At 36.2% G+C, this 13,155-nt stretch overlaps 2 protein-coding genes across 6 annotated transcripts; one reads left to right on the forward strand and one right to left on the reverse strand.

The window, feature by feature from the left end:
- The first annotated feature begins 245 nt into the window (after positions 1 to 245).
- On the forward strand, positions 246 to 7,879 carry LOC110728078 (pyridoxal reductase, chloroplastic-like). 5 transcript variants are annotated; one of them, XR_002512641.1, is made up of 10 exons: positions 248 to 730; positions 827 to 1,055; positions 3,652 to 3,745; positions 3,978 to 4,101; positions 4,340 to 4,441; positions 4,688 to 4,839; positions 4,923 to 5,016; positions 6,419 to 6,600; positions 7,235 to 7,309; positions 7,773 to 7,879. XR_002512641.1 is itself a non-coding variant. In XM_021907705.1 (9 exons), exons 1-9 carry the CDS (start codon positions 599 to 601, stop codon positions 7,236 to 7,238), a joined length of 1,113 nt encoding a protein of 370 aa, XP_021763397.1. In that variant the 5' UTR covers positions 248 to 598; the 3' UTR covers positions 7,239 to 7,457. The 5 variants fall into 5 exon arrangements, 3 of the variants coding, with proteins under 3 accessions (XP_021763408.1, XP_021763421.1, XP_021763397.1); XR_002512643.1 differs by lacking the exon at positions 7,773 to 7,879 and having other exon boundaries at positions 247 to 730; positions 6,445 to 6,600; positions 7,235 to 7,457; XM_021907705.1 differs by lacking the exon at positions 7,773 to 7,879 and having other exon boundaries at positions 7,235 to 7,457.
- A 308-nt stretch (positions 7,880 to 8,187) lies between these two features.
- LOC110726233 (flocculation protein FLO11-like) lies at positions 8,188 to 12,986 on the reverse strand. Its single transcript, XM_021905696.1, has 2 exons — positions 9,143 to 12,986; positions 8,188 to 8,974 (listed from the first exon to the last, which is right to left on the reverse strand). Exons 1-2 carry the CDS (start codon positions 12,744 to 12,746, stop codon positions 8,202 to 8,204), a joined length of 4,377 nt encoding a protein of 1,458 aa, XP_021761388.1. The 5' UTR covers positions 12,747 to 12,986; the 3' UTR covers positions 8,188 to 8,201.
- Positions 12,987 to 13,155: the final 169 nt, after the last annotated feature.

Raw genomic sequence — 13,155 nt, forward strand, 5'->3', positions numbered from 1 at the left:
TTTTTCTAATTTTTTACGTATCAATATGATACAAGAAATAAAGTTTATTAGATACTACCTCCATTTTTTTAAAGTGTGTCATTTGGGATTTTGGCACTATTGATTAGATTTACTTTGACCAATGTTTGTGAATTATACAAAAGAAAAAATATAGTCTTGTAAGTATTTGTTGGAATCGTCTCAATAAGTAGATTATTAATATTCAATTGTTATAATTTATATTTAGTGATAATTAAAATATTAGTTTACATTGGCATGCGTGTCATGTAATTATGGGGCACTCAAAAAAGCAGAGGGAGTACAATACAAGCAATTATAGGTATATCATACATTACTGGAAAAAAAAAAATTCGGATTATTCGGAGGTTCGATTAAATGGACCGATCTCGGATCCTAACATTACGAGTCGGATTGAACTTGGATTTTCGAATTCAAATCCGAGTCCAGAGTTCGTTTACTAAACGGATCGGATTTGAATTTAGCACATCTAACCCAAATTCGATCCGTTGCCATTCCTAATCCCAATTCTCAGCAGCTCATCTTTTCTATTCCCAATCCCAATTTCCCACCACATACTTACAAGAAAAAGAGAACAACAATGGCACTATGTAGTCACTCCACAATAACAGCATCAACAGCAACGATTCACACCAGATGTTTCAGCGCTTCAAAAGAGGCCAACCTTTCAAAACCCTCTTTGAAGCTTCCCCTTGTCTGGCCATGGCAAAAGGTAACTTCTAATCTAACTCTTTAAACATTCAGACCCATCAAGTGTTTGATTAAATGCCTAAGAGAAATTTAATTTTCCATTTTCTATGAAAACTAGGTCAAAGTGGGCCCTCTTAGTGTTTCTCCAATGGGGTTTGGTACCTGGGCATGGGGGAATCAACTCTTGTGGGGTTACCAAGAATCAATGGACAATGAGCTTCAACAGGTTTTCAATCTTGCTGTTGATAATGGCATCAATCTTTTTGATACCGCTGATTCTTATGGAACTGGGAAATTAAATGGGCAAAGTGAGAAGCTTTTGGGCAAGTTTATTCGTGACTATAAAGGTTAGTTTGTTTATGTTTTACATTCTTCTTGTTGGGGTTTGCCCATTTATATGGATGCTTTAATTGCATTTGTTTTCGATGGGACACGATAATATCTGCTAGAATGTTGTGCATTGAAAAATTATGTGGTTATATTGACAAATAATTGTTAAATCAGTGCTAAAATGAAGAAAACTCTGTGTGTATGCAATATTATAGATATGATGCATCCCTTGAGATCATCAGTTTACCACAGGATTGAATGATTATTATAGGATATTGCTAATTGTGGTTCGAAATTTAACCGGAGAAGGCCCTAGGAAGCCCACCTGCTTGCTATGACAATGGGCCAGCTTGCACTTGCAAGAGTTGCAACTAAATAGGATTATTATACAAAAATGATGTTGTATAGTTTGAAGTTGAGGCTTTATGAAAGGGATAGATTTAGCTTGTAATTATGCAAGTGGAAATGGAGATTGATTGAATTGGTGCTGTTAAAGGTTGGATAAGGAAGTTGCATGAGATATTTGTATATCTCATAAGTCATAAGTGATTGTGGTTGGATAAGGATGTAAAAGCCACACTTGTATGTGATATTCGTATATCTCATAGATCATAAGTGATTTTTTTTTTTTTTTTTTTTTTTCAGGATGATGTGGGAATAATAATCAATATAATTCAGATCAGTCATATTATAATGTCGACACAATAAATCTATTAATGTAATCTTCAGCTATTTTGAGTAGCCCATTTAGAGGTTGTTGGAAAGTTGTATATATTCCATTGAAGAATGACTAGAGCTTGCAATTGGCTTGTTTTTTTGACACCACTTTAGGCATTTTCTCATTTATAGCAAGGAGAATTTGACATACATGAAACACACTGCTCTTGGGAGAAAATTCACAAACCATGATAAAGCTTATCAAGAGGGGGGAACTCATCAATTGTGAGACGAATTTACTAAGTAATCATTAGCTCATAAATCAAGTAAATTTATGCTGTAAATCAAAAAAAGAAACTAGTAAGGTATAGCCTGGAGTAGAAGCCTTCAAGGAGTTAGAAAACAACTAGGGTTTTTCTTAAGGGAAATTTCACAAGATACCCTTTTACATTTGCAACATACACAAGATACTCATCATATATTCATATCTAACTTAATGCAGCTTATGCCCCTATTTATAAATTATGCACAATGCATGCAAAATGTAAAAATCTATTTGCATTATATATCTTTTTTGAAATAAATCTATATGCATAAAATGCATTATTTATTTTATTGAAACAATCTGTATGCATTATTTGATGGAAACGAAAATCAAATATTTAAAATTAAGGTCAGATGTGTCTCACACAACTAACTTGGTAGTTGAACTTGTTCCACATCATTATTAATTGACAGAAGTTTGTATATGTACTGTGTAATTTTTGATAATAGAGGTGTATGGTGCACAAAGCTAGACATGAAGATATACATCATTATTATGCGTACATATTCATGAAATCTCTCTGTTTTGAACATTGTGTTCATGTACAATGCAAATTTGTCTTTTAATATGTCTTGGACTGGCACAGTATTGTTGTCTTTACATTAGTTAATATTTGAATTTAAATCTGATAACTCCCCTAAGTATTTAGGTCACTTCATAAGGCTAGTGAATGGACTAAATGAGCATAGATGTATCAAACATAATCAATCAAGATATATAAATGCGTGGGTTAGATTATTTGATTGACAAAGAAAAAAACATCAGTGTCGTTAATATACTTATGGAAATGATTTAACAGGAACAAAAAGAAATTTGGAGTATTATAGGAAGTTGGTTACCGCCTAGTTTAATTGCAAGTGATGCTTGTTGCAGCGCAAGGAATCCATTGAATCTTATTGAATCTGTAGCAATTTCTAATATTTTTTTTGCTATGTTTGTTGTTGCGGATGGTTCCTTGTGACGATTCATGTTAGTTGACTCCAAATTATTTTGGGATTTGTGCAATTATTGTCATAAATGATACTTCAACTACTAGCCGCTGACAATTTGAATCATCATAGGCATTTTCTCAGAATTAACATCTAGAGGCCTTTATTCCTTGAAAGATTTTTTATTTTTAGATAATGATAATACTACTCAGTAGTTAATGTTGATGGGAAAACCAGATATCTAATGACAACCCGTAAGTTCTAACTTCATGATTAAGAACCTTTGAGAAACTATAGAATTGTATGTGCTTTAGTGCCACAAATTGTCTGGAATCAGAGAATTTATTTTACACGATTCTTCTGGGTATATATCAGGTATGTGTTTGTACTTCTAAAGCTATCATTATGTATCGCAAATTCAATAGAATGAGGACATCTGACAATGAATATTTAAGGACTTTTGTTATTTATGTATATGGGTTCACTGTTCACCATGTATTCTTGGTTCTTGTGGGTAGAGCATGTGCAGCTGACCTCATCTAGTGGGAAAGTGGATAGTTTGGTTAGCGTATAAATTAATACAGTTTGCAATTTCACATTAATGTCTATGCTTTTGATTGCCTTTTTATGATAAATTTCAGAAGGCTGAATTGTGAATGCTATCAAATAAAACTGCATTTGACGTGCATTTTTTTTCTTCAGGGAAGAAAGGAGTACGGGATAATATTGTAATTGCAACAAAGTTTGCTGCATATCCATGGCGATTAACTCCGGAACAATTTGTGAATGCTTGCAAGTATGTCTCTTGTTCTCTAAGCCACCCCCCCTCTCCTGGTTCAGTTTAAATAAATGAAAAGTTATGGGTATCTGATTTCAGGGAAACTAAAAATAAATTTCCAGGGGCTAGAATATTTGAGATTATGTTGATATTGATTGCAAAAAAGCTGCGCACACATGCTATTTTAGTGTTATGATATTGAAATATTGGAACTGATAGTCTGATAGTGTTTGATAGTCTGATGTTTCAGGTCTTCTCTTGATCGAATGGAACTTGAGCAAATTGGGATAGGGCAACTGCATTGGTCAACTGCAAATTATGCTCCATTGCAAGAGATGGCTCTTTGGGATGGATTAGTAGCAATGTATGAGAAGGTTATACTTTATGATGTGGAGCTCTTTCACTATCCCTCCCTTTTCCCCTGACAGCTATCATTCCAAGAAGTTGATTTGTGCTGCAAACTTTTACTTTTTCTTTCTGTTTTTTTTTTTTTTTTTTTTTTTTTTTTTTTTTTTTTTTTTTTTTTTGTTCTTCCTGTAAACTAACTCTTATGAGTTAGGATGGCATTGAAGGGATATTGATTGTGGGATGATCTCATGATTTTGACTGCAGGGGTTGGTTCAAGCAGTTGGTGTAAGCAATTATGGTCCTAAGCAACTTGAAAAGATATATACATATCTCAATGATAGAGGAGTCCCTTTATGCTCTGCTCAGGTACACAGCTTATGGCATGATCTTTCTTTCTTTCTTTCTTTTCTTTTCTTTTTTTTTTTTTTTTTTTGGTTCATTTATTAAACAGAATTATCAGAATAGCAGAGGTTTTTTGGATAGCTACAATTTTTGTTCATGTGAATGCACCGGGGGGGGGGGGGAGGGTTAAAAAGGTAACATTTTCAGTTAACTGCTGATAATCATCTGGTCAAGCTCTGCTGATCTTTGTATTTTGCATCATACTTGCAGGTGCAGTTTTCTTTGTTAAGCTTCGGAGATGAGCAGATGGAGGTAAAAAAAATGTGTGATTCTTTGGGCATCCAGTTAATTGCATATAGTCCTCTTGGGCTTGGGATGCTTACTGGAAAATATACTCTTTCAAATTTGCCAAGTGGGCCCAGGTACATCTCAATTTTCAGTTGATCTCTTTAATTTTGCACGTGTGCATTGGGGTTTATCTGATAAGATAATTACAATAAAACAGGTCCCTGTTGTTCCGGCAAATCCTCCCAGGACTGGAACCTTTGCTGCATTGTTTGAATGCAATAGCTAGTAGGCGTCAGAAAACAATGAGTCAAGTATGTTTAATTGACTCCCTTGGCCACCGCTTAAATTGATTGTTGTGACTTGCTAATATGGTCAATATATGTCACATTAAGTATGATAATTGTTTTGCCTGGATATATAGTTGCCTATTTTAAGTTGCTTGGATTGTATTGGCATATTCAGAATCTTTGTTGTAAATATACCATGAAGCAAAAAACAGGGGAGTATGGGAACTGGTTTCTTGGAGTTAGCTGTGGCTCCTTCCCTGCTTTCCTTCGGAGAGACCAGGATTCAAATTTCATTTTATGCCACTATCTGCCTTTCTGATGCCTAGGCATTGAGATAGGACTTTCTTAATATTAAAACAAAAGTAGACCTTGAAGCTACAGTAATTTTGCTCTGATTATTAGCACATTAAGTCAAAACAATATCTGGTTTAAGCATAATTGTATAAAAGAAAAGGTGACATTATGCATGTGCTGGAGATTTTTAAAAAAAATCAGTTTTCCACTGGTTTCTTTCCTCTTTATCTCTGGATTTGATTATTAGACATCTAAGCTTTTGGGAGAATTGGGCTAATTAATACTAACATTTAACTCATGCTTTCTTAAAATTTGAGAATAGCAAGTGCTTTGCTAGCTGCCCAATGTAGACATAAATTGCGAATATGATAATCTTCTGTTATCTTTGTATTCCTTTGGTCCCATAGTAAACTTTCACATAACACTTCTCTTAACCCTTATTTGCCCACTATGATCAACTAACCAATTTTTGAGATGACAAAACTCAACTATGAAGTCCTGGGACAGAAGGGATAGAATCTGATGCTTTGTACGGGCTTGTGTTGAGAGCGCTTCGCAAAAGAATTGTGTGGCGCGGTGAAAGGTTTCCATTCTCCTAATTTAGCCTATAGACTTTGGTTTAGGTTCAATCCAAGACCAGGAAAGCATCAACGAGTTGATCATATCCTTCTATAAACTGTACGAGCACGTCCTGCATGACAAGCTCTTGAATACATTCATGTAGGCATCAATTTATCGAGGGAATAGTTTTACAGTTAGTAATCAGAGTAATGCCATAGTAGCCTTTTTTTCCCCCAAGGAAAATAGAACTTACAGAAGAGAGCAGTGAACATTGTACTGTTGTACATTTTCGATATGAAGTTCAGATCTTTATATAAATTTATTTCAGAACATAATTATCTCGACATATGAATTGTTAGAGTTTGAAAAAAATTTCAAACTAAATCAAGTTTACTTATTATTTTCTGACTTAGATGATAGAAGAATTAACTGAGATTGATGTTTGGGTATAATGTTTCCATCACATTGCATATGAAATTATGAAAGTTATTAATAGTGTTTATGTGACTAGTTTCTTGTTTGCATATATCTTTTTAATCATGCTCAGTTCCTAATTTTTAATAGTCAGCAGATAGCAATTAACTGGTGCATCAGCAGGGGTACGATTCCCATACCGGGTGTCAAAAATATCAGACAAACCCATGAAAATTTGGGTGCACTTGGTTGGCGTCTCAGTAAGGATGAAATGACTCAATTGGAAGATGCAGCACGCCAATCTCCTAGAAAGATGATCCAGAATGTATTTCAGACCAGGTAAAGTGACTTGGAAGTATGCTTTTGGCATTTTGATCAATTGATGATTACTCCATTTAGCTTATGATTAAAAACCTATAAAAGTTAGTATTTTTAAAGTATTCTTGACCTTTTAAAACTCGCATAAAGTCCTTTTTATGAATAAGATATTTCTCATCTAGTCCTACCTCCGTCCCTAAACAACACTTCATAGTTATTTATTTTAACTTGCAATAATTTGACTTTTTGAAGTTTGTACTTTTCACATTTCCACTTTGACTTTTTTTTTGGTTACAAATACCTATATAAATACAAATGTTATTATGTTCAGTCAAAAAGAAAATAAAAAAAAAATAAAAAAAAATTTATTTTGTAAAATGTGATTGAAATTTGTCTGAACGTATATTTTAAAAAACTAGCTTTTTAAAATTAAAATAAAAAAAAATTTAATGGTCAAAGTTTTATGTAGATAGACGTGGAAGCCAAAAAACCAAAATGGTACGATTTTTAAGGGCCTTGTCAAAATGTGATCTATATATGGAGGGAGTTGTATCTGTGACATTGTTCAATTTTATCATTGCAACTAGTTCAACAGAATCCTAGAAAAGCTGCAGTGCCTTTTTACTCAACCTCCAATGTCTCCTTGAAATTTCAGGTAATCCCAATTTCTTGCTTGCAAATACATACATGGCGAAAATTCCAGAAGATGATACCCATCATGTTGATAAAGGTAATTCAATTCAATTATGGGTTTTTGGCAACATGTGAACTCTCTTTTCTGATACTACAATCTAGTTCAATTTGACCTGTTTGGTAAATTTCAAATGCTTGTAAAGAGCTAGAAGATGAAGAAAGTACATTATATCCTTGCTATACTATCTTACAGTTCAATATTACCTTAGATATGTTACCCGTTCAGATAGTAATATTCACTTGATAGAATCCTTAAGCACGGCAAGAAAATCAATTGGTTCATCATTGGAGAGAAACTGGATGTTCTTGTTTGCTTACGGGTCCTTGTACATGTACTGGCATAAATTTTGATGTCCTCACTAAACAAGGCTGCTAATCTTAACCTCGTTTGACCAATGAGCTTGGAAAAAAAAAAAAAAAAAAAAAAAAATTTAAGGATCAAAGCCTTCACATTGTTGTGAAACCAATAAACCAAATTATATGGATGTCATAACCTGCAGGTATGTACTTCGTATATATTTTGGGGGACAGCAACCAAAGAAGACTGGCATTTTGATGTCAAAAGCAGAAGCTTGGAGATTGTTGTGGGATGTTTTTTCGAAATCATACGATTGTGTGTTTTTTTAATGCAGTAAGCAAAAAATAACCTCGAAGTATTTCTCTCTATATGTACTCATAAAATCGTAGTTACCCAGATATTTAGAGTTCACAGCTTAATGGCAATTAAACTTGAATCAGTATTTTATATACCAGTATATGTATTCATTCATCTTACAACTTGATGATTTTTATTACAATCTCAGGTACTAATTGTACCATTAAAAAAAAAAACAATTTAAAGATTTAGTAAGGCTTTCAGCCTTGTATAAATACTTCATAAGAGTAATGAAAATTTTGTTTGAAATTCCCATCTTCAGTTTATTTTTTTGTTACCTCTTGCAAACTACTGCTCGTCCATTCATCCCACTAGCACAATTCATGCTAGCAAGATTCATGGTTTGGATGGAAGTCTCATCCTGACCGTCATAAAACCTTGAAGCCAAACAATCAGTGGCAAAAATGCTACTACTTGCATACTCCTTGTCTCCTCCCATAATTGGCATGGCTACTCCCATTTTCACTCGACTCACGTAATCATCCCTATAAGTTTTTCCTAACACACCATCAACCCTGTCAGTCAATGAATAGAATTTAAATCCGAGGTCAAGATGAGCATAGCAGTCCTCGTCGGTTATGTCATAGCTGTGTGCCCTAGATTCTTCATCGGTAATGGGTACTACTTTGGCCGTGATCTGAAGTTTTCCTTGCACTTGGATAATAATACTGTTGGTTTCACTCATCCTTGTTATAATGACTCGTGGCATTGTGGTGGATGACCATCGAGAACCTTGAGTTTCTTTCAAGAATATGGGCTCTCCATCAAAGGCCAATGAGAGGCTGTCTTTGGCATCATTCCATTCAGAAGTCTTTGTGGCGCCTAAGAAGAGACGATGGTTGTCGAACAAGATTCCAATGGATTGAACCCATGTGAAGTCGCGACTCATCTTTTTATTTCTTTTTCCAATGAAGTGTGCGTTGATGTGGAGATTTTGGTCGCTTACAAGGCAAAAGTCTTCGTTCTTCTTACCATGGAAGTAAAAGGTAATTCCATCTCCTCCTATGAAGCGAGGGTCTTGACACACTGCTCCTGGATAGTCACAATCTAAAATGTACAAATATATAAAATTAGTGACCAATTTAAGTTGATTAAACATGATAATAAAGAAAATAATTCTACTTTTTCGATCAATAAATTAACTTTTGGATTTAAACTACCTTTCCACATGTGTAGTTTTAATATAAAGTGTAAGGTGTACTAAAAAAAACTTACTGCAAACGGGCTTGCAAGTGACACAATCAACTTGACAAGAAGTAGGGCAACTGGCTGGGCATACATGCTCTTGGTTATAACATTGGTTGTAGTCCTTGTTCTTGCATCTAACTCTCTTTCTAGAATTATGAGAAGTAGAAGGTGTTGGTGAGGTTAATGGAGTAGGATATTTAGATGGCGCCCCTGATGATGACGGTGAGGATGAAGAGGAGGAAGAGGAAGATGATGATGACGACGACGACGACGATGATGATGACGACGACGACGACGACGATGATGATGAAGACGAATTATATCCATTATTAGAACCAGATGTATTCGATGGTGGTGATGTGGTTGACGGAGTAGGAGATAATATTGGAGGTGACGGTGGTGTGGATGGAGTAGGATTTGGTTGGGGTGATGATGATGGCGGAGTTGATGGATTAGATGGAGAAGGTTTTGGTGATAATGGAGTAAGAGATGGTGTTGAAGGGGGTGGAGATTTATGAGATGGTGATGGGGTTGGGGATGGATGATTAGAAGAATTAGATGGTGCTCCTGATGATGAAGACGAGGATGAAGATGAGGATGAAGATGATGATAATGATGATGATGATGATGATGACGTCGAAGAGGATGAATTGTATCCTGAATTAGGTGTATCTAATGAAGGTTTTGGTGGGGTAGGAGATGATGGGGTTGATGGAGTAGAAGGATGTGATGATGAAACTGGCGGTGGTGATGGTGAGGTTGGTGTAGACGAAGAGGGTGTTAGAGATGGTGGCGTACGAGATGGAGTTGAAGGTGATGGTGATGGAGACAGAGGGGAAGATGGTGGGGTCGATGGAGTAGGAGATTTAGACTGTGATCCTGAAGATGAGGAGGATGAGGAGGTTGAATTATGTCCTTCATTAGATTGAGTATTAGGAGGAGATGATGTGGCCGATGGAGTAGGTGATGGTGCTAAAGATGGAGATTTAGTTGATGGTGGGGTTAATGGAGTATAAGGAGCTGATGTTGGTGATGATGAAGATGGGGAAATTGATGGAGATTTAGGAGGTGATGATGGCGTAGGTGATGATATTGGAGGTGGTGGAGATTTAGGAGATGGTGATGGGATTGTTGGAGTATGAGAATTAGATGGTGTTTTAGATGACGACGACGATGATGATGAAGAGGAAGAAGCTGAAGAGGATGATGATGATGATGATGATGAGGAAGAGGCAGAAGAGGATGAAGACGAAGATGAAGAATTATCTCCATGTGATGGAGTTGGATGTGCAATTGTCGGAGATGGAGTAGGAGAATGGTGTGTTGGTGGTGGTGATCGTGGGGTAGATGGAGTATCAGGAGCTGATGTTGGTGGTGACGATTGGGGGATTGATGGAGATGGTGATATATTAGACGATGTTATTGATGGTGGTGGAGAGTTAGGAGATGCTGATGGGGTTGTTGGAGTATGAGAATCAGATGGTGTTTTTCCAGACGACGACGATGACGACGATGATGAGGAGGAGGACGACGAAGACGAAGAGGAAGTGGAGGATGATGACGATGATGAAGAATTTGTAGATGAGGAATTATCTCCATGTGATGGAGTTGGAGATGCAGTTGTCGAAGATGGAGTGGGTGAATGATGTGTTGATGGTGGGGGTGATCGTGGGGTAGATGGAGTATCAGGAGTTGATGTTGGTGGTGACGGGGGGATTGATGGTGATGGAGTAGGCGATGGTATTGAAGGTGGTGGAGATTTAGGTGATGGTGATGGAGTTGTTGAAGTATTAGAATTAGGTGGTCCTCCAGAAGATGATGATGATGACGATGATGATGACGACGATGATGAGGAGGAGGACGAGGAAGAAGCAGAGGAGGATGATGATGATGATGACGAAGATGAAGATGAAGAATTATCCCCAAGTGGTGACTGAGTAGATGGAGTTGGAGATGCAGCTATTGGTGGTGGTGATTGTGGTGTTGACGGAGTAAAAGAGGAAGGTGGTGCTTGTGGTGAAGATGTATGAGATGGTGTTTTCGACAGGGGAGAAGGAGATGGTGCTAAAGGCGTTGTTGAAGATGGTGTTGGAGTATGAGAATTAGATGATGGTACCCCAGATTGTGATGGAGATTTATCCCCTTCATTTTTAGCCTTAGCATTTTCCACGTCGCCTGCTTTCTTACCACCATTTTTATCTTTAACTTTTCCTCCACTTTCATCCTTGGTATCTTCTCTACCACCCTTGGAATTTTCACCGTCTTTGTTACTCTTCGAACCATCTTTAGGTGATGGTGATGACAATGGCGGTGGTGATCCTTCTGCGGTAGAAGGTGTATCATATGTAGGTGATGATGATCCTGTATTAGATGAAGGCGAATCATTGCCATCATCGTCTTTTTTTTTACCTTCTTTATCTTCACCAGATCCTTTTTTACCACTTTCCTTTACATGGACTCCTTCTTTATAATCTTTGTTCTCTTTTTCCTCTTCATTACCTGTCTTTTTCTTATCGTCTCCTTTCTTGTCACTATTTTTGTCATCTTCTTTTTTCCCACTTTCATTTTTTCTATCTTCTTTGGAATTTTCATCGCCTTTTTTACCATCCGAATCCGAATTATCTTTAGATGACAATGGTGGTGATGATCTTTTAGGAATAGAAGGTATATCATACGTAGGTGATGATGATCCTGCATCAGACGAAGGTGAATCATTGTCATCATCGTCTCTCTCTTTACCTGCTTTATCTTCATCAGTTCCTTTTTTACCACTTTCCTTCACATCGACTCCTTTTTTACCATCTTTGTTTTTTTCTTCCCCTTCACTAACAACTTTTTTCTCATCATCTCCTTTCTTACCACTATCTTTATCTTCTCCTTTTTTCTCACTTTCATTCTTGTTATCTTTTTCTTTACCTCCTTTGGAGTTTTCACCGCCTTTTTTACTATCCGAACCACCCTTAGATGACGGTGGTGATACTGATCCTTTAGCAGTAGAAGGTATATCATATGTAGGTGGTGATGATCCTGTATTAGATGAAGATGAATCATTTTCAGCATCTCCTTTATCATCTTTTTTGTCTTCATCAGCTCCTTTTTTACCATCTTTGTTTTCTTTTTCGTCGTCATCACTAGTTTTTCCCTTATCTTTTGCTTTTTTACCACCATTTTGATCATCTTCTTTGTTCTCACTTTCATCATTTTTATCTTCTTTATCTCCTATAGAATTTTCACCACCTTTTTTACCACCTGATTCATCTTTAGATGATGGTGGTGATTGTGAATTATATCCAGGTGGAGTTGATGATGATCCCGCATCTGTCGAAGGTGGTGATGATCCTGTATCAGACGAAGGTGAATCATTTTCAGGCGGGGAGGAGGATCCCTTGTCACCATCACTTGATGATGATCCAGAAGAACAAATTGGCTTGCATGAAGCACATTCTACTTCACAACTGTCTGGACAAAACTTAGGACAAACATGTTCCAAGTTATAGCACATCTTGTACTTCTTGATCTTACATGACGCTCTTGAAGGATTTTTGGCAATCCCCGGAGGAGTAGTTGCCTCTATCAACATGCCCAACAACAAAACAAAGCATCCAAGATAAAATATCTTGGATGGTGCCATTTTCCAACTCTAGCTATTATTAAAGTTGGAAACTGGCCTGGTTTAATGCAAAAAGTTGTAGTTTAAGAAGGTTTAAGGGTAGATGATATTCATACCCCAAATGAATTACAGTTATATAGATGTGTAGGAACTAGTAAGTCAATGTTCATAATTTAGTATTTGTATATTCCTAAGATTTTGGGTCAAGTAGTTGAATATATTTCTTGAAGTTATAATCCACATGCAACTAACAATACTTACATGTATGGCTATCAGAAAAATAAATGATTCCTGATATGCTTTTGTGTGTATCTAAAGTGCAAGTTTAATAATTAAATAATTTTTAATATTATAATTAATTAATTTATAAATTTGTGTATTATATTATTCTGCTTTTTGCAGTGAAACACAAAGTGGGAGCAATAGGATT

Source organism: Chenopodium quinoa, unplaced genomic scaffold (genome assembly GCF_001683475.1).
Source record: "Chenopodium quinoa cultivar QQ74 unplaced genomic scaffold, ASM168347v1, whole genome shotgun sequence".
NCBI classification, from domain to species: Eukaryota; Viridiplantae; Streptophyta; class Magnoliopsida; order Caryophyllales; family Amaranthaceae; genus Chenopodium; species Chenopodium quinoa.

Bases quoted from the DNA above. Each gene is read 5' to 3' on its own strand.
- LOC110728078 (XM_021907716.1), top strand. From the start codon at position 599: ATGGCACTATGTAGTCACTCCACAATAACAGCATCAACAGCAACGATT. The intron at 1,056-3,651 runs GTTAGTTTGTTT...TTTTTTCTTCAG, and splicing joins GTTTATTCGTGACTATAAAG to GGAAGAAAGGAGTACGGGAT. The intron at 5,017-6,418 runs GTATGTTTAATT...AATAGTCAGCAG, and splicing joins GTCAGAAAACAATGAGTCAA to ATAGCAATTAACTGGTGCAT.
- LOC110726233 (XM_021905696.1), bottom strand. From the start codon at position 12,746: ATGGCACCATCCAAGATATTTTATCTTGGATGCTTTGTTTTGTTGTTG. The intron at 8,975-9,142 runs GTAAGTTTTTTT...TGTACATTTTAG, and splicing joins CACTTGCAAGCCCGTTTGCA to ATTGTGACTATCCAGGAGCA.